The sequence below is a fragment of the Tinamus guttatus genome, unplaced genomic scaffold (genome assembly GCF_059628265.1).
Source record: "Tinamus guttatus ecotype Peru unplaced genomic scaffold, ASM5962826v1 Tinamus_guttatus_pri_ptg000272l, whole genome shotgun sequence".
Taxonomy (NCBI): domain Eukaryota; kingdom Metazoa; phylum Chordata; class Aves; order Tinamiformes; family Tinamidae; genus Tinamus; species Tinamus guttatus.
This window is the reverse complement of record NW_028288806.1, coordinates 1,908,494-1,933,572: the sequence shown is the minus strand read 5'-3', so window position 1 is coordinate 1,933,572 and position 25,079 is coordinate 1,908,494. Positions and strand designations below refer to the sequence as shown.

The window sequence follows — 25,079 nt, the reverse complement described above, 5'->3', positions numbered from 1 at the left end:
TAAGGAACATCTTGTTATCAGTATTATCTGTAGTCTTATCCACTCCAGTACTCTATCCCCTGTTCTTAAGAGTAGCTGATGACAACCGCATGTATCATTTGCATGAAGCTTTTAGACATGTGTCAGCTGGGTCAGACTTGCATGATAAGAGGATCAGGTAGGGAGAGGAAAGATTAAAGGCCCTGACAGCTCTGTGAATGAGGATAGAAGAGAAGACTGAATGCAAACAATCACTCCAGGAGGTGTTTTCAGTTCTTCTTTGTTCTTGCCTGAGCTGCAACTCTGCTTAGCTAGTTCCCCTGGGAAGAGGTGAAAAGTTTGGAGAGGCAAAAGTGATCCTCTTTGACAGTGGCAGTACTGGCAAACTATAGAGAAGAGCTGATACTCAATTGTAATGCTGGTTTGCGTAGAAAAAAAACCATGAAAGACCTGAAGACACTTTTGCTCTTGCTCTTTCCTTTCTATGAAAGAAATATTATGTTAAAAAAAAAAGGAGGAGGAAAAAAAAAGATATTATCAGAGGTGATCACCATCTAAAACTTGACCAAGCAGCAGTACCAAACTGGGCTCCCCATGCGTGAGACTGTCAGTAGCAGACTGACATTCTTCATTCATTAGTTTGTTGGGTCGAAGGATTGGAATATTAACTTGATATTCCAAGATGAACCAAGCATCCTGATGTGAAGATTAGTCCCTGCATGTAGTTTTGCACTTGTTGATGTTTCTCCTTCACACCATTTGGTCCACTGCTTCTCTTCTCCAAATGATAATTCCCACTCTCTTAATTAGACTTCCAATCTTCATATCTAGCTCAGGGCTTCTGATCTCTCTTGTGTTGTTTTAGAAAGAATAGGTAAGAATTGAGAGCAGTGCTCACACAGACCATTGTGGTAGACCAAGGGCTGAAGAGTTTGAACCTAAACCGAAAGCACACTAGAAAGGAATGCTTGTTTTATCTCCTTTCATTTAAACATTTCTAGAGTTAATGCTTAAACTCATATCCTCTAAATTGCTTTTTTGCGGTCTAGAACTCCTTCCCTTTGTTCTTATTTTGTATGATGAGTTGAGTGAAAAAACAAATGTTAAGCTATGTGGGAGTGATTTGAGAAATCCAATTTGATATGTTGCATGCTGTACCTGCCTGATTTGTTTATATATATATATATGGGCAAAAATGTATCAATGGTAAATATAGGACATCGTGAATCAGTGTTTTGGGGCTGTGAGTACACAGAAAAGAATATTTGAATAACAAATGATAGATTCTTATTAGATTTGAAATGCCTTGTTCATAAACAGGAATGGTGATTCTGCTTTGAATTAACACACAATTTTTATCAAGATTAATCTGTTGTAATGGATGGAGACAGGAAATGCATAGGAATGGCTATCTGTTTCATTTTACCTTTTTCAGTTACTAGTCATCAAATAATAATTTCTATTCAGTATTCTTAATTATTTGCAAATATCTCCTGCTTGCTTTTGTTGGCCTTCATACCATTTGTAGTGGGAACATTACAATTTAATATGCATTTGCATATGATACTGTAATTTATGTAAATATCTAGCCAACAGAGTAAGTTGCAAAATCTACAACCAAATATATAATTAAAATGAGCTCTCAGTGATTGTTTGAGTGTTCAAAGCAAGCACGTGCTTCCATTCATACTCACTCAATATTCATCTAGTAATATTCAAGCTTCCAAAAGTTTGCAGAAAGCAAACATAGAACGTTTGTGGCCACAGTCAAACAGGTATTATCTGTACAGTGTTAATGAATACAACTTTAAAGAATTCCCCCTCCACCACCACCCCCAAACTCCTAGCACAGTGCAATATCAGCCTTCTGTTCACAAACTTGGATGGCTGGGGAGGCAATCCGGAGCCATCCAAGGCAGAAATGGAGAAAGGGCCTCTCGTCCAGCTCTCTGAGGAGGACGAGTTGGGTTCTGCTATATGTTCTATGGTACAATGTCCATACTACTATTAAACTGTTCCATCTTTAAAGAATCTTCCACAGAAGAGCATTATCATCATATAAAATGTCTCACAGCCAGGACACTATTTCCTGATATAAAGCCTATGTTCTCTCCTGCTTAATGATTTTCCTATGATTTCCTCTCATCTCTTTAAAACCGTTTGTTCCTTTCTTGGTACTTACTACCTCTGCAGGCTCAAAGGCATTTGCCATGCCTTGCTCTTTCTCCCAGGCACCTCCTGACCCTCAGAAAGCACAAAACTTGTTGTTGCCAGCAGAGCTGTGGTGGTTTGGTCATCCACGAAAGAGGGAGGCCTACTGAACATCTGCCACTTCAGTACTCCTCCAGTCTGGGGACAGATCTCCTTTCAGCTTCATGAGTCCCCTTCTCCAAGAAGTCATCCCCTTGGCTTTCAAAGGTCATCTCTTATCGTTTCTGTGATTGAAGACTGGCACAGTAGTGTGCAGTGTCAGACTGCCAAAAATAAATCAAACTGGCTCCCCGCCAGTGTCACAGGTTGGCGGGTTGCCATGGCATGCTTGGCTGCTACTACTGTGAGGCATGCCGGCCATGCTACTTTTGTGCAGTGATGTTCATCTGCCTTGCATTTTGCTGTGGTGGCTGCATCATTTTAGCTATGTATATCTTCCTTGGTGAGAGCAGAAGCAAAGGTTAAGCACATTTCGTTTACATCCTTGAGAGCATTTTTGCCTTCATCTAAGGACAGGAAAAAAGATGGAAAGAGAGGAGAGGACTGAGTAACCAGATAGAAATACATGTTTTTTAATGTTCAATATTTAACATTTCTGGACTAGGGGAGAAGCTGGGCTATTCTTCATACTAGTATGAAGCAAAGTGGATGGATTCCAATCAGGTTAAACTATGAAATGAGTTAATGGGCTTCAACTGGGGGCTGCGGCATTCGATGTAAGTAGGACAATCTCTTTGTACTCTTCATGCCTTTTGGGGGTGACTTGGATGCCAGGAAGGCATTCTCTTATTTGAGTGTCTTTGCCAAAACTTAGATTTATGGGCTTTTGTGTTATGATCCAACGTTTGCTTCTTCAGAGTTGGAATGATGTTTGCAGAGTCTCTCTTCAATGCCAGCCTACCCAGCAGGAGAAAATTGAGTAGTAGTAGGAGGGAATTTAGGTATTACATATGGATGAGGTGAGCCATATTCCAATCTAAGTTGCATTTGCTTAAATCTATAGAGTTTTCATCAAAGTCACTGGAAAGAGTCTACATTAACACAGTTTTAAAGTGAGATGAGCAACCGGCATAGCAGACTATCCAAGAAAATGGGATAGTGTGTGCCTTATAGGGAAGAGAGGAGGTTAATATCACAGTGTTAGGTTCTCTTTGTACTTTCACAGGTTTTTAAGGCTCTGCTCCAAATCTGGCTAGCTCTCACATCAAAAGCATTCTCAGATTGTTAGGTAAGAACGCAACAAAGCCTAGAAATGTGAAACAGTAAATTGTGCCTAAGGAAACAAATTGATCTTCTTTTGTTGGGAAATGAAGAACGCTTTCTCCTGCTTGATGAAATAGCTTTACAATGGAGCAGTTTCACAGCTGAAATGAAAAATCAGCCAGCTAACAATTGCTATACGTGTTAGCAGGCGTGCAGTTTCCTCAGGGCCCTTTATCCAGGAAGAGGAACTCTGGGAAGCACCTTCTTTTGTTCACTTCCTCAGAGGAAGTGAGTCCCTATGGATCCTTTTTCATGGTTTAGAGCTGAATCAATTCTTTGTTTTCAGTTCAGTCAGTGTATTGATGGAAGGACAATAGTCAGTGTACCTAGGGAGCACTGGCTGTATAAAGATTTGAAAAGGGAGATTGTCTACTGTCATTTACCAGCTAGAGGATACAGGCTGCACCACGCAAGAGTATTGCAGTTGTATAACTGGAATTTTAGTCCTGACTTATGGATAGCCGGCATGAGATAGAATACCCTCACTACCATTCCTGCTTTACTGGAGCTTATCTCTTTTGCTACACCTGTCAGCTGAGGAAAGCAATACAGGCACATCCTTCTTCCCATGACTGCCTCATATGGAACAACTCTAAGGAAGCTTGCTAGTGTTTTCTTGTCTGTAGTACCAACAAGCGAAAAATAAGAGTATAGATGTGACCTGCAAAAAGATGACAGAGTGTGCACCTAGTCCTCAGTTGCTTTGGGAAGTTGTCATCATGTCTGAATGGGATAAAACATGACCGAATGGATTGCATAGTATTTCACACCTCCTTTGCACTGGTGCACATACCCTCATATGGAACAGTGTGAGAGAAGTGAGCTACTACCTCATTTGAAAAATCATATTTGAACATAGATGTTTGAAGTATGAGAAGGCCTAGGTAGTTACACATTATGACACATTTCCCAAAGTACATGAATCCTACACACCACCTGCTATAGGCACTGGAATAGGTTTCCTGTTTTGTTGCAGGATTAAACATTGTCTCTTCTCCCATGTGTGCTTTAGTGTTTAATGAGATGCAGCTTGCCCAGGACAGGTGGGAGGTGTGCTAGTGCTGAAGAAGAACCTGCCCTCTTTTAATGAAATCTGAGATAGTATTACACAAATTTATGGATGACAAGGGAGATGAGACTTAGTCTGGAAAACGCCTTCAGAGAAGAACAGTCTGACTGCACTCAGACCATCTTCAGGAAATGTCCCAAAATCCCCACATTGGAGGAAGCCCTTGCAGTGTAAATGATAACCAAGTTTTCAGCTGAGAAAGGCTCAAGTAGAAGGATGAGGGACAAAACAGGCAAACAGTCGATGAAATTTAAGCAGCTGGTGCTTGCTTTAGCTTCTTGCAGAGCTCTACATGACCACCATGGTAATCTCTTTACACTTAGGATCAAGTACGCTGACCTTTTCAGATAGAAACAAGCCTGTAGAATCAGCTGGGATTTATGGTTACAGTGAGCAGTCTGTTGAAGGTAACACTACTGACTGCACAGTGCAGATGACTACTATGCACAGAGGGCTTGGATAGTGAAAGTTCACCCAGATCAGCATGATCAGATTATTCAGGCATTCCTTGAGTGCTGTATAATAGGTGCATTAATCTGGGATAATCAGTTCAAGGATGGTTTCAAATCTGTGCAGCAGCTTCACGAGCCCTAACAAGGTGGAATTGTGCTCCCAAGGGGTTGTGGTTCCATGCAAATAACTGTATAGGAACATAGGAGCTGCCAAGCCACATCAGACCCAACATCCATTTACTGTGCTCCTCTGACAGTGAGTGGTTAGCACTACTATAGGCATCAGGACTATGATAAGCAGATTTGGAATAAACTGCCTCTTTACTAGGACTCATGCCTGATCTCTACTATATAGGATTTTGTTTAACAGTTGAAGTATGATGTATTATCACCTTTGATACAAATTTTAATTGTGGATATACATGACATCTATATGAATGCCCAGTCTCTGACTGAGTTCCCCCAGTCAACTCCAAATAGATGCACAACGGCTGGAAGATTTGTGTTAAGACTGCCTTAAACGTATTTCTGTACTTGTATTTTATTACAGAAAGAACACAAGTTTCACAAAGCCCTACTTTATGCCATTCCTTGTGGAATATAGCATCACAGTATATATAGTATGTGAATGTGCATAGATAGCGTAGTACTATACCCCTTGCCGTTCATCTCTTCCTGAAGAAAACAAAGTTTTCTATTGTCTTTTATATGAAAGGTTAGCCAGGCTCCTTGTCATCTTTGCCACTTTCTTCTGACCTCCTGCAAATATTCTTTAAATTGGGTGACAAAATGTATAGACATTAGTTCCAGAAGAGTTTATACTCACATACATGCATTTCCAGAAAGGCATTTCTCTTTGGTATTTGGTATCCCATTCTGTATGCACACCAACATCTTTGCTTTCTGAACACAGCTGCCTGTTGAGCACTGATGACACCAGTGGCATCCAGGTCTGTTGCTGGTTGGGGTGTTCTTCTGTGTAAAGATATCACACAAGTATTTTATTCATCTACATAGTTATCTTTGAGATGGGTCAGTGTCCAAAAGAACCGAAGAAATTGTAGAAAGTATCAGGAGGCTTAGACGTCGGTTGTTGCCATTCAGGGATCTACTGGCAGCAGCTCTGCAGGACAGATGCTGTCTCCAGTTCTGGACCTCCAATCAATCTCTGAAAGTCCAGCTTAACCAAGCTGAATTTTAATGGGTCTCCAGTCACAGTTTATTTCTCAAGATTACATTCATGCTCCAAGCTGGACTCAAAGGAGGGCTTCCTCATTCCCTAACTTTTCTGGTTTTGCTACTTTTAAATATCATTCAGGCAGAAAATACAGAAGGCAGTTAAAGAGAATATATGGGGAAAAATAGATGACAGGGTGTTCTACAACTGCATGCTTAGCAGTTCTCTGAAGGGGAGGCTGGTCTGTTTTAGGTGTACAGAAACTGCACTTTTCTTCTTATATTCTGTATCTTCTGCTAAAGGCAAAGCTCCCTTTGTAGGGCCTTAATGTTATCCTCTCCAAGTGTAAATATGAGGCCTGTGGAAAAGTTTATTTTACCTTTCTCTTCCCTTACCTACATTACTGTCAGCACCAGACACTGAAGCAGAGCTGAAAATCTTAGCTGAGGTCCTGTCAGCCAGCAGCTCATGCTGGACATCTGCCCTTCGCAGGGCTGCAGAGCAAACTGGACAAGAGACATGGAACCATAGACAGGACCCAGAAATGTAAAGGAAAATGCTGTTCTCCTAATTACAGGAGAAGTGAGACTCAAGACTTGATACAAATAAGTCTGAGAGAGAGGCCACAGGATCCCAATGTTCCAGTTCAAAGGACCCACTCTTTTCAGCCATCTTTTAAGGAATGAAAGAAAAGGTAGAAGACACTAGCCAATCTTTTGATCTCCTAGTAATGGCAACTGGATGTCACCTGTGACCTACAGGCCTTAATGGAGAAGAAAATCTCTCTAGCATTTAAAAAAGCATCTAAATTCCTTGATGACAGTGCTGAAGAAACATAACTGACAATATACTGATTATACTAGGAAAGGGATAGGAGTGTAGTATTGAAAGCTGTGACCAGTCTACAGCATCATTGGCTAGTGCTGGTAACTTTGAAGCATTTCTCACAGCTACTAGGACAAACTCAATTCTGCTATAGACCTGACTGGATAGCCACCTGAAGAAACAGAAGAAGAAGACAAGCAATTTTAAGTTGAGGTGGTTGTAACTCTTTTGCTGTTCTTAAGGGCTTCGGGCACCCATGGATGTGGAAATGTCACGAGCCTGTAATAAAGAGTAGGAAGGTAAGCTTGAATGGACTAAGTCCATAAGTGCCTAGTTTTTGGTCGAGTACAGAATGCTGTCCCCTTACTGGACCTGACTCCAAAATAATAGAGTATGTATTTCAGTCTAAGGACCTTGTGTTTCCTATCCCATATTTTTTCTCCAAGCTCCCCTTTGTCCCCTCCCTCCTTCCATCTTTAACAGCCTATTCAGAGGCAACACTCAGCCATCACTACAACTACGGGGCTGACATCTGAAGTTTCAGTAACTTATGTAAAGCCATAATTCCACCTGGATTTCAGCATCAATATCAACTGACTCTCCGGTCACCAATTCTTGAACAAGGGACAAGCCACTGGAGAGCCCTCCCTTAGATGGATTCAGCCAAACTGCACTTCAGAAAGGCATGTGATTTGAAGGTGTGTGTGGACTTTATCTTAGGTCTGCTCACAAAAGGAAATTCTGGTTAGCCCATTCTCTACATGTGCAATCCACTACTATGTTGCCATATTGGGGGTCCAGATGATTAAAGCACAATGAAAGGAAGTAAATTCTTTATTGACAAAAAGTGAGTGACCATGACTGTCACCTAGATCACCTAAGCCTGTACTACATATGCTGAACCCTTTGAACTGTAGAGCTTCCAGTGTTTGGCATGGACATTCAGAGTGATGCAGTTTGGCAAGTCAGTGGGACCAGTGAGTATTCAAGAGATGCTTTAGCATTTTAGACAGTTTTGGCCTTTTTAGACATTTAAGCTTCTCTTTGGGATAAAGGGTCCACTGCAGCCCATATCTACCCACTCTATCTATTCCTGTGTTATACCCAATGGCTATTAGGCGATAAGATAAATGTGGGGTGAGGTGTAAAAGTGGGAGTGATGAAGAAGAGTTGAGATGAAGACTGGCTTTAAGCTGTTCACCCTTAAAGTATGAATAGTTTATATAAAATGGAGGGAGGTAAGGGTTCCAGTTTAGCTCTTTGCACAAAACATCCTGGCAATACTATCAGGCCTTTTTTGGGAGACCTGTTGGTGTTGTGTCAGGTATGGAGACTGAAGCTGCCCTCTAACCCATAACACAACCTCTCCTGAACACACATGGGGCCCATCAGGAGAAACACACAGCACTGCTGCTGGAAAGCACTTGTTCCGTGGAAAAACAGAAAACTTAAGTCTCAAGAGATACTAGCCCAGCCCTCTTCACTGCACTCAATAAATGGAAACAAAATGAAAAGAAAGTGTTTCTTTGTCCCTCAAGCTAGAAGGCTTCTTCATGGTTCAAGTCAAATGACTGTGAGAAAGAAGGATGGAGTCCTTAGGGCATGAAGACAAAATTCCAGTGTACTGATACAACTACTTACTGCCCTTCTTCCTAGCAAAATACTCCTGTGTATGTGACTTTGGCAGAACTGCATAGAGGGGGCAAACATAGTTGCAGTTCAAACTGTTTCCATGCAGAACTTCTGAGTCTTGCAATGCGGGATTTTTTCAGTAAATGCTTTTTGATAGGAAGGAAGGAAGGAAGGAAGGAAGGAAGGAAGGAAGGAAGGAAGGAAGGAAGGAAGGAAGGAAGGAAGGAAGGAAGGAAGGAAGGAAGGAAGGAAGGAAGGAAGGAAGGAAGGAAGGAAGGAAGGAAGGAAGGAAGGAAGGAAGGAAGGAAGGAAGGAAGGAAGGAAGGAAGGAAGGAAGGAAGGAAGGAAGGAGGAAGGAAGGAAGGAAGGAAGGAAGGAAGGAAGGAAGGAAGGAAGGAAGGAAGGAAGGAAGGAAGGAAGGAAGGAAGGAAGGAAGGAAGGAAGGAAGGAAGGAAGGAAGGAAGGAAGGAAGGAAGGAAGGAAGGGAGGGGGAGGGGGGGGGAGGGAAGGAGGCAGGGGGGGAGGAAGGAGGGAGGGATTTCTAGATGGAAGTAGTAAGAAAAACCCATGCCTACTTTTAGACAACCTACTGCTTGAGAGTCAGGTTGTCCCTGAGGGGAACAGGAAACATGGGTCCTGGCCTTATACTGCCTCAGACTAGAGAACTGAAATAAATTGAGTGTGCAAGCAGGCAAGCCATGGGACTGTTGGCTATCTGGGCAAAGCTTCCGTTGATCCCCCCTGCTGGAGCCGTTCCATTTTGTATAAATTATTAATTATTTTTTAGGGTGGACATGTGGAGCTTGGTCTCCCCCATTCCAGATGATTGCTCTAACCACTGTGCTACAGAGTCAATCTTATTCTCTGGCCTAATGAATATTTAATGTTTTATACAAATGAAAAAGCTCCAGAAGGAGAAAAAGAGAGAAGTATGTTCATTCACATGGATATTCCACATCTCCCTGTGACCAACTGCAGGACCCATGCCAAGGACCTTTACAATGAGCAAAATCAGCCAGAGGACCAAGGGAGACAGCACCAGCATGAAACTTTTTCATACTTCACTGAAGCCCTGCTTCTGTGAGGGTCATGATCAAAACAATGATGCCAGAGCCAAGAGTACCGGCTGCTTCACCCTGACAAAAGCCCCAAGGCTCTGCAGAGGGGACCTACAGGAACTCATAGCTGCTGTGAGTCTGTGTGGGGTTGGGCTTCAGCAGATTTCAGCTCCATGTGACACGGTGGGTGTGTGGCATGGGAAGCAGCTGCAATTTTGCCCCACAACCAAGGCGGGACCACCTCACAGTGGCAGCACCAGCTGGGGGATGGTCATGGAAGTGCTGAAATTTTCTTTGACTAGAGAAAGAAGCATCCTTTTAGGATAGTTTAGACACTCCATATGGGTATTTTCCCACCACAGAACCAATACAGGGCAGCTAAAGCTTTGCCAGGTACAGACCAGACGAACCTGCCTCTCTGGGGTTTTAGGTGCGTCCCAAAAAGACGTCTCCCTGCCCAGGGAATATCAGGTGGCCGTGGCACCACGCTCAGGCCTGCCCTCAGAACATGAGGCCAGAGCAGCATCGGAGGGGCCCTGGTGGGTGCTGGCATGGAGGCAGTGCCCTCTGCTGTGCTTGGCCCCACACTGTGTGGTGGCCAAAGCAGGCCCTGGCAGCCAGCTGGGCCCTCGGTTGTGGCGTCAGGCCCATGGGTTCGGTGAGAGATGTTTGCAGCCGGCTTGCTGGGGTGCCCTTTCGTCGAGGCCGAGTTCATTAGTCTCATAACTGAATTCTTATTGTGAAAAGCCTGTCAGGCAGTTAAACGGGGATGGCTCTTTGCAAGGCAGTTGCCCCGATTTGCTTGGTGTGGCGTTCAGAAAGTTCAGAGGCTGGAAAGTCCCTCCTGGGGGAGGCAAACCAAGAGAGAGAGGGCTTTTTTCTCCCCTCACCTCAAAAAACAAACAAACAAAAAACAAACAAACAAACAAACAAACCCACCACCACCACCAACAACAACAAAAAAGCCAATTTTGAATTAAAATCAGAATTATAGCTGCTAGCTGCTGACACCTTCACAGGGAAGACTGCTGCTGGCAATGGGAGCTCTCATGAAAGATATGAAAGACTTTCTTCTCCTCCTTGCTTCCAGCTGTGCAGCCTTTCCACTGCTCTTCTACTCAGAAATGCCCAGTGCCAGCTGCATGGCTGCCCAGTGCCCTCCTTGCTATTCAGGCACAGCGCTCAGGCACAGCGCTAACTGTGCCTCTTAATGCCGGGATTTCTCAAGGCAGAATTAGACATGATTATTTGGTCTGACCTCCTGCATTAAGACAGGCTGTGACATTTCACTGTCCAACCCTTTTTCATTTTTCCTGGCCCCTGAGAGATGAAGTGACAAACAACGGAGGATCAGGGCTTGGTAGTGTAGGCAAGGGATGGGAACCAGTTGCCCACCTGGCTTTCCAGGGTGATCTGTGACTCCTGGGCTTTATACCCCAGGAAGGCCGTGACTTAGCAGTCTCAGAGAGGGACTTCCAGGTGGAGAGGAGCCTGTTCTGCATCAGCAATGTCATGTTGTGTTGTTTCCAATTGGAGACCTGCTGTCAGGCACTCCTAGTTGACAACCTGCTCCTGTGGAAATGAGCAGCAAAGGCTCACCAGCTGTGTATATTGGAATTATTAATACCTTTGATTCAAAGATCTGATGTTGTTGATGTTGCAACTGCTGGGGACATTTATCAACGAGATAGCTGTGGAAGACCTGACAACAGCTGCTTAATTCATTTTAGCATCAGATTTGCAGAGTTGTGGTGTATGAATATGGACTAAAACAAACAATGATCTCTAAATGAAATTTGCCTTTAATTTAAACACAAGGTAGGAAGATACCGAAGGGAAGAAAAACGGACATTTTATACCCTTTCCTTGCCTGTGATTCCCTGTCTTGAGCTAGATCAATATCATCTCATGCTGGAGATGGAGGCTGCCCCTGGTTTCCATGGCAATGTGTGTTATTGGAGGCTTGCAGGCTCCATGAATCCCCGATTTATCAGGGTTTAATAATGGAGACCAGCCGTCAGGCAGCTTATGAATGGCACATGTCTTCGGGACCGGGGTGGAGGGGAAGAGGGAGGCGGGAGTGCAGTTTGTAGTAAGGGCTGGAGCAATTTGTTTTCTTGTCACTGACAGCTGACGGGGGAGGAGAACAGGGGAGGAGCAGTGCATTAATTCTGGAAGCACTAAAGGAATTCCTAGACCATTTTGCAGCAATTATGGAAGATTTTTTTCCTCTGGCCCCTTCTCCCTGGCCAGATATGCTGGGGCAGGGCAGAGGGCAATTTCACAGCATATCCTGTATGACAAAGTGGGATCTATGATACCCAAAGATTCCAGCACTTAGATACTTCCGCTTCTTCCTAACCCTGTTGAGGGTCAGCAGTGTGTGAATACCAGCTTTCTCCCACTGTTTTTGGTTCATTTTTCTCTCACTACCCATCTGATCACAACTGCCAAGCTGATCAACAGAGCCATAGATGGGCAGACCTCTGAGGAACTGATATGGCTATCAGACTTCTGTCACTCAGAATGCTACTGTAGCATCTGCTACTGCAAACTCAAACCTCCATCCTGAGATTGTTGTATCATTTACTCCCTGAATTAATTACCTTCTTAGGAGTGTTCTGGTTGTACAGGAATTGCTATCAGTCACTTAAATTAAGAGCTTCTTTTGCTCACTTAGCCATCATCTGCTGTGGACATATGAATGTCCTTTTATATCCTCCTTCCTCTGCTTTCTCCCCTGTGTTCACATAGGGTAGCCACAATAGAGATCCTGAAGAATAAATGGATACATTTTGTCAAGACAACAGTACTCTTTACTCTTTACCCCTTCTATTTCCAAACCATACTCCAGAACTCAACCCTGCAAGAATGAAAAGAGGTGACACAGAAGAGGACTATTATATGAGACAGAACATCTTCTTGGTCCAAATACATATGCCAACAGCAGCTGCCAAGTGTTATATTCCACAGCTGGAATCAAATAAAAACCTGTTTATTCAAGCTGTTTGAATCACAAGGTATTTAAGGAATTCAGAAGAGTAGGCTTTCTGGTCTGTAGGACTTATATAAAATCTGCAGGGAAGGGATGAGGAAAGGATACATTGTGAGTTACTTCCTCTCAGGTCTTCCTATTTCAAGGGAGCTGAAGTCACAAATGCCTTTCTTCTCCCTACCTTCTTGTGATGGTTGAGGGTAAGGGAAGTTATTATCAGGCTTGCTCTGCTTTCAGTTTTGGCCGAGATTGGACCTTATGGAATTTCTGAAACTTTTGACTCCCTTCAGAAATTACAGGCCTTTTTGCTGAGCACCAAGACCAAGGCACCACAACTGTGAAAGTGCCGTGGTAGCCATAATGGATGATGGAGAGCCTGGAAGGAAGAATAGAGGTGACTCATCTTCCTGGGCACACCACAGGGTTTTGTTTGACCACAGCCCTGTTCTTCACGCTTTACCTAAAAGTGCGGATAAAAGCATTTTTTCTCTTCACTGGGAATGCACAAAGATAAAATACTACCATAGCTATGAGTTGGGCCATTGCTATAGAGATGATGACTGGATACTTACATTGTTGATTGCCATGAGCAATTTGAGAAGGTCACAATAGAGGCAGCTTTTGACCTGAACAAAGGTCTGGGTTGCTTATAGATAAAATCTATCTATTATCCAGATATTATATCTAAAAATACCAGTACATTACCTCACTGGATAGTCAAGTAGTAGAAAATGATGAACTGTGCTCTAAGTGTCTCCAAAGAGGCACCTTTGACTCTGACACAACTTCTTTTTGATGGAAGTATGTAGAGTCTGGTAACTTAGAAGTTCAGTTGAGGGGAGGCTTTCTGCTCCATCAGGGTACTCTGAAAACCAGGTTACTGTGCTACTGATTTGGGATCAGATGAGCTTTCATCCCAGCTTTGTCGCTGACAACCTGGAAGACCCTAAGCAAACCATCTCTGTTCTCTGCATTTCACACTCCCTGGCTGTAAAAGAGCATGGAGCCTTGCTAGGGGTCTGCCAAAGACAGCAACTTGTGGCCATTTGAGGTGAGTCCACTCAATATCAACCCAAGGCATTTGCCTCCAGGGCACCTTTATACTAAAAAGAATTCTTTAGCATTCCTTCAGCCACTGTGCTATACAGACTCTGACTTGCTGACTACTTTCTAGTGCAAAATAACCTCAAAATACCTTGAAACAAGCACTGTGACAGATCACACCACTTCCAGGTTGGAGTGCCTGTCCTTCCTGGGGCTGCATGTGCTCGCAGTGGTGATGTTGACTGAGGGAGAAGCACTGTTTGCAAGGGAGATCTCACTGCCTGAAAAACCTAACCACTCTGGTAGGCTACCCCATGTCCTAGCTGGATTGGATTGGCCCAGTTACAGGTACCACACACACAGTTTTTGGTTGCTGTAGGCAAAGTGCTGGTAGCAGGCAGGGATAAAATGCCAAATGGCAGGAAACGTATTTGCCTCGGCTTTCAGGTGTGGTGCTGGCCACATGTATGAGAAGGCAGTGGCAGGGGAAGAAAGAGAGAAGCACTTTACCATTCTCCAGGAAGCAAAAGCATTAGCAACCATAGCTGTATCGGGGTTATCACCTCACATTCACAAGGAGCATCCCCCGTTTTCTCTCCACCCTCTTCCTCCTCCAGCACTTCCCTTTCTCTGGAGACCTTCCTGCTCCCGCCCATCATCCAAAGTTGGAGTTTCCATGGCAACCGGGCAGCTGGTGTCTAGACACTGTGAGAGATGCTTTGCAATTGAGCTGCGCGTCTAGCTCCCCTCCGCGATGTCCCCTGCCCGCTGCTCCCCCCGGTCCCCTTTGCTGCACACATGAATGCCATCGCAGGAGGGGATTTCCATGGTGCTGGGGGAAGAGCGGCGCCGGGCGGGAAGGGAATTCCCTAAGCCACGGTCTCATCAGCCTGACAAAGCGCAAAGGCAGCTGGGGTGACAGAACTGGGGCTGGCTCTCCTCAGAGGATTCAGCACGATCAGAAAAAGAGGCAGCCATCCAAGCTTGGACCAAAGTCATCGACCATGGAACTGGCAGACATTGTTTTTCTTGTCCCTGATAAAGCAACTGAGGCTGGCGTGCATGGGGCTGAGAGTGCAGAAGTGGGAGGTCCAAAATGCCCCTGATTCTGGACATCTTCACATTTTCATTTTAACCTTAACAGACTATGTTTTGGCTCCCTCCCCTCCAATATGCCACAGGCCTACTTTAACGGTAAAGTCTGTGAGACCAGCACATGCTACTCTGATTTCCTACTTCGGGGGCTGTTTCTTTCCAGTAATTACTGGGCAGCTTCCTTAGCCCTCCTGCATGCCACTTGCTCTGGGTCATGCTTCCCCACTAGCTTCTTGTTAGATTTGCCAAGGGATGCAGACCTCCCAGGCACTGCTTGTCCATCAGGACTCTTAGGACTCACATGAAGCTGAAGGTACCTTGGGTCCATCTCTAGCAAGGGAGGGATTCAGTGATGTCTAGGGAGCAACTGTTCAATGCAATCCTCTGGAGCAGGGAGAGATGTTCATCTGAAATTCCCAATTCTACACTTCTCGGTGTTTTGCCAGGCCAGTGTGCATTTGTCAGTTTTCAGAAGCAAAAATTAGGAAGGGTGTAGGATTTTATCACTGTGGATGATGTGTGATAAGGCTGACTGCAATGGGCTAACTTGGATCAGGAAGAGAACAGTATAAGCAACAGCTCTGAACCTGAACTGCATCTCATTTCAACAGTCTCAGACCTACTGTAGTCTGCCTGGAACCGGCGTCTGGCTGGGTAGAAGGACAGATGGATCAGGACAGACGAATCAAGCTGTGAAGCCTGGATTCAAGTATGGATCCACACATCATTAAAACTAGGAGTGGCTCAAGTCAGGGATTTTAAATGGGGCCTTCTGTAACCCAGCACCACTTACCCTCCAAAAAAAAGTCTCTAAGCAGAGCCATCTCTGAGGCAGACCAAGGGAGAACACTGCTTATAACAGGGTTTTAAAACCTGGATCCATTTTTGAGAGCAAAGAGGAGACCTGACAAGACAGAGGTTTTCCAGTCCAATCTCTGGCCAAGCTGGCAGAACGGGGAAGGAGTGAACATGGCAAATGGTGGCTTTGGACTCATATTGTGCCCAGTGTTAGAGGAAGTTGAGGAGACTGGGCAATTCTTTAACACAAAGGCATGGGAGAGTTCTGAGTGATTTCTATTAGCGATAATTATGAAAACAGTGGGAAAGCAGCAAAGGCAAAATCCCTACATCTGTTGTAGAATCCCAGAGTGTTTGAGCATTTTCTTTTCTCTTGGCATCAGCCATGGTAATTTAAAGATCTGCAGTGGAACAGAGAGGAAAAGGAAAACAAACCCAAGCCACCAGCCACAAAAGAAATGATCAGCAGAGAGGTTGCTGCTACTATGGTCATAAGATGATGTCTGCTCTGATTTAATTAATCTTGGCAAGTCAGACGGGAGCTGGGAAGGTCCCAAGAGACAGTGTTTTGCCCGGAAATCCACTCAACCTGATTTCCCTAATGTAGGGCAGTAGAGAGACTTGGACTAGAGCCTGCACTCTCAGCCATTAAAGCACAGCATAGGCAAAGGCAGCTGGAAGTACCACCATCCAGCAAAACTGCTGCTTGCCTGCTTCAGCTTTTCAGCAACCAGACCTGCATATGTTTGAGGTGTTTGCTCACCAGCAGGGCTCACAGACATGATTCCCAGCCATTCCAGGAAATAAGTGGAGTGCTGAGGGGCAGGAGCTCTCTAAGACCCAATTTCAGCATGGATCTGCAGTTCATATAATTCCTTCATTTCCTTCATATAATTCATTTCTCCTCTCTGGGCAAGGCACTTACAATTGTCTGGCAGATGCCTACAGGAGCTGTAGGTATGGAGCACTTCTCAGCCCCTGGCCCTAAAGCTGGGAAGCAAACACACTTCAGTCTCTCGCACTCAACAACTTTGTCACTTGAGCGATAGTGCAATCACAGCTGAAGGTTTGTGTGAAGGCTCTGAGGCTGCCCAAAGGGTTTCTCAACTAGGCAACCCAGGGTACCATCCAGCATCCTAGATTAAAGTGAGATTGGTGGCAGCTCAGCTCATAGATGCTCCACTGCAGAATTATCCCACACAATAGAATGATTTGGACAGAGGAAATCACATTAGATTTAGAAAGATCAAAATAGAGTACAAAGCTGCAAAACAAACTAAAGTCTTAAGACAGTATCTGGGAGACCCAAGGCTGGAATAACCAGGAACAGTGGCAATGCTGAGTGAAGTGCATTAAAAGAACTGTGAGGGTGATGATTGCAAACACAGACTGCACTTTTCTTTTTCCTTTTTCTTTTTTTCTTTTTCTCTTATTCTTTTTCTTTAAAAAAAAAAAAGAAAGAAAGAAATTGACCTAGCCATTCCTGCTTTATCCTTTGGGACAGATTTTCTTTTACCCCAATATTCTTCTGCTTCATACTACATCTCAGACTCTTTGCCTCTTCTCCTCTTCTGTTTCACACATGCACATCTTGTGTTCTCCTTCTGTGGCTTTGGGGCCTTCTTTTGCTTTTCCCTGTGCCTGAGATTCACTAGAACAAATATGGATGTCTTCATTCATGTCGCCTTAGCTCAGTCACCTTAGTTTGCTTGGCAGAGATGTAGGTGCTTCCAAGCTGCAATTCCTTTTGTCCAAAGTAGATGTCTAAATAGGTCTGGTTAATCAAATTCTAGAAACAAATCTTGGACTTACTTCCTGTAACTTGAAAGGGAGCACAAGATGAGAAGATCCACTGGAGATGACTGCATGTAAACATCTAAAATTGGTCAAGATATTCACCATCTCCCACTTTAAAATTCCCAGATCATGATCTCTCCAGATGTGCCCATGCTGCCCTGGTGAGGGTCCATCTAACAAAATATCTCAATGCTTCCTACTTGTTCTCTGCCTTGCAAGTGGACATAGAAGATTCATGTGTGTGAGACATCTCACAGTGTTGATATGTTGAGAAGGGGAGGCATTTTTACATGGGTGGAAATATCACGCAGAATGATATGATTTTGTCCTAAAGCAGGAAATGCAAAATTTTGGCCTGAAGTTTCTCCTGGACTTTTGTCACCTTTTATGCCCATTCTGACAAAGTGCATATAAAATGCCAACACTGTACAGTTGTGGGTGTATAACTGTATCTGTCTACTACAAAACTACAAACTAACACATATGACAGTCCAGAGTGCAAGCTAGTGAAAAATCAAGACTAAAACTGGGTAAAAACAGCAACATAGCAGATATTCCCTCTGATCTGTGAATCTACTGTGACCTGTGAATCTAGCAGTCTCCCCAGGGAGAGAAGAGAGCAGCACCTAGCAGTCCTCTGCTAAGACACTGAAAACTAGATTGGAGAAAACTCCAGAGAACATACTGCAGAAATAGCCCACATCAAACAAACTGGTGAAGGATGAGTCAGATAAATCATCACACATCTCCTCATGAATTGGAAAGTGGTATTAACTGGCCCTGATGTCAGCAGGATTATGCTGCTGTTCCACAGTGAGAATCCTCTGCTTTTTACCACTATGATTTAGCAATGCCACATCTTGAACTTTGTTTTTCATCCTGATTTGTGTGTCCTTTATGATATCACTTCTTGCTGATGTTTTTTACCAAATGACAAAAGATTTCTTCCTGTCCTGAAAATCAATGAAACAGTGCTAAAGCTGGTGAGAAATAAGACACAGCTTAGTGGCAATAGGATGCAAGGGTACACAGGGTATTTTACCTCATTTCTTTAGAGGCATATGAGAGAGAGAGGGGAGAGTAGCTGAGTTCTGCTTGACAGCTCTCATTGGGAAGGTAGACCTCTTGGCCATCCACACTAATGGAAATTAGCTTGTTTGCCATGAATCCAATATTTTCTTTCTCTCACTCATCTCTGTCCTGCACAAGACTTGAGTATGTGGTGAACTGAATTTAAAGGCCTTTCTGCTACTCCTTGACTTGAACATCAGTCTAGATTATTTCAGACATGGTGGAAAACTGAGCAATTTCTGGGCTGCTTCAAGAGAGAGGCATCTACCTAGCACTAACTGAGAAGCAAAAAGGGTAGCAAGAACCTCAACACAAGTTCTCTACCATCCAGGGATCTTGGAGTGTCGTCAGGATTCCCTGGGAGTTAGATTTGGCCCTACAGTGCTGTAACAAGAATATCACATGGTAGAGAATTGTGTTTTAACCTGCTTATCCTAAGAGTAAGAACAGCACAAGAAACACTGTGAGCTATTCTGGGGGACTCTGAGATTACCAGCTCCCCCGCCTCAAATACAACCAGTTTTCCTGCTTGTGTTGCTAGGACATTTATGAAGAGCCTGTTATTGTACAAGCAGGAACCCAGTTTCCACGCGAGTGTAATGGCAGAATCAGTGTGACTGAACAGTCTGTGTGAATTGGACAGGGCACTCAATATCAGAACAGGTATTCAGGAACTCTCAGTGCCTGCTCCTGTACTTGCTATGTTATGTGTCCTTCCGTTGTGCTATCTTGAAGAAACTCAGGATTCCTGGCTAAAATCTGTGCACGTTTTCAGTGGAAAGCCACAGAAAGTTTTTAATGAAATGAAACACTAGTGGGTGGTGACTATGTTCCTTGAGCTTCATTGCCTATCCTTGGCTGTGTGCTTTTATGCCCTTTCATTCATCTTGCATTTACCTGTGAGAAAAGAGAAGCTTTGCTTGCAGAGTTTGCTTTTCTGCTGTCTAACTGAGTCTTCAGTCTCAGACTTGGGCTTAGATGGTTATGAGCTGTGGGTTCTACTCTCAGCTCTGTAATTCAGCATGTCTCTTGTTATAAATGCATTGGAGAAGAGCAGAACTCCCTTCACTCCCCAGCGGTGGGTGATCAAGTCATTTAAGAAAATTGCTAAAACTTGGGGCAACATAACCTGCTTTGCCTTCCAACCATACTTGAATCCTATTTTAATCAATAATGTATTTTGCCTTTGAATATTTTTTATCAATAGCCTGTTTTGCCTTTACCTCATGGTTGTAGCACTGCTGTATATAAAAGGAGTCATGGAATCATAGAATCACAGAAAGCTTAAGGTTGGAAGGGACCTCTAGAGGTCATCTAGTCCAACCCCCCTGCACATGCAGCGTCACCTAGAGCACGTGGCACAGGACACATGTGGATTTTGAAGATCTCTGGAGAAGGAGACTCCACAACCTCTCTTGGCAACCTGTTCCAGCGCTCTGCTACCCTCACCATTAAGAAATTTTTCCCTAAGTTCCTGGGGAACTTTTGATGCTTCAGTTTCTGGCCATTTCCTCTAGTTCTATCAGTGGCCACCACTGAAAAGAGGCCAGCACCATCCTCCTCACTCCCTCCCTTGAGGTACTTATAGACACTGATTAGATCCCCTCTCAGCCTTCTCTTCTCCAGGCTGAACAGGCCCAGCTCCCTCAGCCTCTCCTCGTAGGGCAGATGTTCCAGGCCCTTGATCATCCTTGTGGCCCTGCGCTGGACTCTCTCCAGCAGCTCCACATCCCTCTTGTACTGTGGAGCCCAGAACTGGACACAATACTCCAGATGCGGCCTCACCAGGGCTGAGTAGAGGGGCAGGATCACCTCCCTCGACCTGCTGGAGACGCTCTTCTTAACGCACCCCAGGATCCCACTGGCCTTCTTGGCCACAAGCGCACACTGCTGCCTCACGGTCAACTTGTCGTCCACCATGATGCCTAGGTCCCTCTCTGCAGAGTCCTGAAGTAGTGCTCAATTTTGTTGCACAGTATCAAGGGAAAACAAGTTGATGGATGTTTTTGCTGTCAAGGAGTTTGTAGATGCATGAGCTAAAGCCGCAGTACTGGGCCATCTTGCCATAGACATATTTTCTGGAAAAAAAAAAAAAACAGCAATAGGAATTTAATAAGACAAAAAGCGCTTGTTGATCCAGTAGCACATCTTTAATTAAATGCATTAACCTGGGAATTGCACACGTCTTACAAGTGATCCATATAGAAATGTTGTGTAGGGAGATATTTAAAAGAGAGCTTAAAAAGCCAAGGGAGAGAGGGAAGTGAGGATGCACCTAGTGCCCAAGTTGGAAGCAAACACAAGTCTGCCATCTGATGGCACTGAAGGGACCAGGCCCAAAAGCATAAACAGTCTCAGTAAACAGAGGTTCACATCCCAGTTAGCATTCTCACTAATTCTAAACATGAGTGAGTCACAAACTCAGCATTGGCATGTGAACATCCGAGGTGATAAGCTCACAGCATGGGCCATGCCATGGTTTTTGTACATGCCAACTAGCTTTGCCCCAGGCAAAAACTAGTTCCGATTCTTTGTCCAAGGCAGCTACCCTATTCTGCAGAGTAAGAGATCTTGGCCATATGGACATGAGCTATGTGGTGCCAGCTGGCCTCAGGGTCAGGGAGCAGTCCCTGGCCTATTTTATTTGCTGTTATAGATGTAATCTGATAGTCCCTCAGAAAATCCAAGAACTCTCTGGTTCAAAGGGATCCCACAGTCCTCCATGGAATGACCACTGGAGATGGACTGATGCCACAGAGATATCTCATGGTCTCAAGTGGCAACGTCACGGAGGTATGGGCATACCATTCTTGTGCACCATCCTGCACTACCCGGTCTTTTGTTGCACCTGTTTCTTTTCCCTGTTCTTTACCCAAACCTGAAATGATGCTGCTTGATTGACCTCTCCATTGCATGTATGGGGGAAGGCAGGAGAAATGGGAGATGGATGAAACTAGTCACTCCATTGCCTTAAGACCCCTGTGCGTTATTCTACCTTACAGCCCTGCAGATCTGGGTGGACCCTTGCCTTCACCACTAAATAGCCATCCGCAGGGGCACACACCGTAGTGGTTGCTTTGCCATGGCCTCAGGCACATGTTAGTGTAGCCTTATGTCCCTGGAGAAGTTGGTCAGCAGTAACTCGGAGACAATTAAACCAGGCCTGCTGCAATGGGGCGGGAGGGTGTCTCAGACTGGATGAGAGCAGCAGTGAGATCCTTCTAGCTTGAATAAAACACTCTGGTTCACCTTGTCCCTCCTGATTCCACTTTCTTCATCTCAACTCTGATCCCTTCTCCAATTTGTTGTCATGGAATTGCTGTTAGTGTTCATTTTAACTTTTCATGCGACCAGTATGCCAGTACACGGTGTTTGACTGAGAGACAGACCCAGCCTCAAGCTGCCCTCATTGCTTCCCACCAGGCAGCTCTGCCTTTGAAAAGAGATCCCACAAAACTAGAGAGACAGGGACAACCTCTCTGCTGAAGGATCTTGTTGAAGGTTTAGAGACATTTCTCTAGAAATCTATTCCATATAGGAGAATATTGAATTCCATTTTGCAGGACTTTTCCCTATGAATCTTGCAAGCTACAAGCGTGACTATGAAGTTTTCTCTTCATGACCTTTTAAGACTAGGCTGGGAGTAGCAGTAATTAAGGGGGAATTATTCAACAGGCTGGCATGGTTGGTGGGCTCAGTAAGACGGTAATGTACATGCCTGATCTAGCTTATTCTGCTCTGCATGCCCAGAGCCTGATCAGTGCACCTGATGAAATGAGTGGTGGTTACGTGCCGCATTAGCATGGAGCTGGGCTTGGAGATCCAGTGCTTCCTTTGAGTGTCCTGTGCTTTCTGGCAGGGCTAGAAGTGTTTTGTGTTAGCTAGGCACTTGTCTACTACACTGAAGTCCATGGACTGTGTCCATGGCATGGAAGTGCCAGGCATTTTGAAACAGAGAGAAGCCTGAAGGCATGAAATCCACTATGCGGTGACTGTGTGCACGTGCAGGATGCTCTAGATCGTGGCTGACTAACCCTGGACCATCTCTTTCCCCACTAGATGCTGTAGAAGAAACCAAACCTACTGAAAGTGCCCAGCAGGAAGAGGTGAAAGAAGAAGAGAGCAAGGCGGACCAAGAAAATGCCTGAACATTAGGATATGAACTCCCCATTGCCCCTCCCTCCCCTATCCTCTATCCTTCCTTCCCACCCCAATCTTGATCTCCCCCTTTCCTGCTCACACCTGTGAGACTGTCCGTCCCTCTCCCATTCCCTCTTAAACCCTTTTTCTCTCTGTGTGGCAAACATTTAAAGAAAAAAAAAAAAGCAGGAAAAATCCCAGTCAAACAGTGTGGCTTAAACATTTCTTTGTTTCTTGGTGTTGTTATGGCGAGTTTTTTGGTAATGATGATCCAATCATTTTGGGAAAATTCTTGCACTGTATCAGAGTTCTTTGACCTGGCGCGTGCGTGTGTCTGTCTGCCCACCGCGAGCGCGCTCTCTCTCTCTCTCTCTCTTTCTCCTCTCTCTCTTTTCCAAGTGTGTGTGTGTGCAATGTTCCGTTCATCCGAGGAGTCCAAACCTGTCAAGTTAAAATGAAAACAAAAAAAAAAAAAAAGGGAAAAAGAAAATCCTTTTCTTCCATTTTCAATGCAATGGAATGAACTAAAGAAAAAAAAAATCCCAAAATATATAGTACTAAACCCCAGTTTGTTTTCAGAGCTAAAACAAAACAAAACAAAATGTGCCAATTAGCATAAGGCGTGGCTCCAGGCTCCTTTTTCAATCTGAACAATAATTATAATAAATGAGAATAATGATCATTAATACCACCGTGTCGCATTTCTATGCTGCCTCACATCCTGCTGGCCTGACTGCACAGACCGGTCTTTGGTGGGCTGTTTGTGGAGTGGATCCCCCTCGCCTTTACCTCTCGGCCACTGCTTTGCCATGGGTCAGCGACTGGCCGTTCTCCCTGGCACTGCTAAGGTTTTTTTTTAAGGCAAATAGGCTTGGATTTGGGGTTAGGCATTAGCACCAACTAACATCACAAAAATACCAAGATTGGTTTTAGGCAAGGACAAAATAGGTGGCTCTCCAGGAGATCTCTAGGCCCTGACTCAGGGAACCACAGCTGCCTTGGAAGGATAAGTCCAGGGTGCCCTGTGGGTCCCAGCAGAGGAACCAACTTTGATCTAAACTGAGGCTCTGACCCCATCAGGGGCTGACTGGGGACAGGGGCAGTGGGGCCTGCACTCCTCCCAGCAGCAGGGTCACCATACTAGGCTGGAGTTGGGAAGTCACTCAGGAACGTGGTGCAGCCCTCCAGAAATGGTCTTTTTGGCAAAACCGATTGGCTTGAGGCATTAAATAAATTGAAGACATGGAGCTAGGTCAAGGTCTGGTGATGTGAGAGCCAGCTCATGGAGCTTTTGAGAAATATCTCACTCCTGCTTCCTGGAAAGCATGTGGTGAAACCCAGGTTGCTCACCCCCTTCTAATTATGGCCTAGGTTTTAGTTCTCACTTACAGCCTTTCCTTGCGGCCAGCTAAAAGCTTAGCTTGTGCTCAGTGCAGCAGGCAGAGCACTGCCTGATGAATCCCCACCAGCACTTCCACGGGGTGCAGGATTTTCCTTGGCACGTGGCAACCGAATACCCACCTTCCTCAGTGGATGAGACCTGACAGACTCCCAGCCCTGAGGGAGAGTGGCTGCCAGGGTCTGCTGTTCCGTTTATTAGCTGCGAGAGCGAACAGCTTAAATGTATTACAGGGGAAAAAAGAAAAAAAAAGAATTCTTTCTAAAGCCCTTTCATAAAAGCCCAGTTAAGAATGTAATAGGAAGTCCGAGCGCTGCTCTTTCACTGCCCTGATTATTATCATGTGCTTTCCCAGCAGCTTTCGCATGGCTTCCCGGCTGCCTTGGAGATGACAGCCAGCATATCCCGCAATATTGCAGTACAATACTGCTGTTGGCAGGACCAGCGTTAATTGGCCTCACAGATGTATCACCAAAAAGACGAGTCTGCCGACAACCCCGGAGCACCTCACTGGCAGCCCCGAGGCCTCTAGAGGGCTGGTGTGTCCTCCCTTCCCCACTCCTTTGTTCTCCTCCATGTCTTTGTTGGAAACAGGGAGGAAAGATGAACAGCATCTCCTTGGAGATCATCATTTTGAACGTAGGCTGCTCACTGGAAATGCCCTCGAAACGCATCAGGATTCATTTCCATGTGCTTCCTGACATTGTATAGAAATGAGAGAGAGAGAGAGTGGGAAGATTCGGAAAAAAAAAAAAGAGAGAGAGAGAGGGAAAGAGAGAGTGGGAGAGAGATTGGACAGAGATTTTTAAAAATAGGGATTAGAGAGAGGAGGAAAAAAGAATTTAGAGTGGATAGATGGATGATAGGGAGAGAGAGGGGAGTATAGTTAGTGTAAGAAAGATTAGAATGAAAAAGATGAGAGAGAGACAGGAAGAAATTAGATACTATGGAGCAATAGATGATTGATAGAGATAGTGAAACGTAGCTAGCTAAAGTAGATTAGACAGACTAAATAGGTAGAAAGATGGGCTGACTGACAGATAGGTATTGTGTCATACTTCATAAACAATATAT

General features: G+C 44.6%; 1 protein-coding gene across 1 annotated transcript in view; it reads left to right on the top strand.

Annotated features, from left to right (window-relative positions):
- GAP43 (growth associated protein 43) overlaps positions 1–23,292 on the top strand; it is a 55,280-nt gene extending 31,988 nt beyond the window's left edge. The window contains exon 3 of the mRNA XM_088527276.1: positions 22,526–23,292. Within this exon, the coding sequence (XP_088383402.1) occupies positions 22,526–22,614 (89 nt within the window). The 3' untranslated portion in view covers positions 22,615–23,292. The remainder of the gene's footprint in view (positions 1–22,525) is intronic.
- Positions 23,293–25,079: the final 1,787 nt, after the last annotated feature.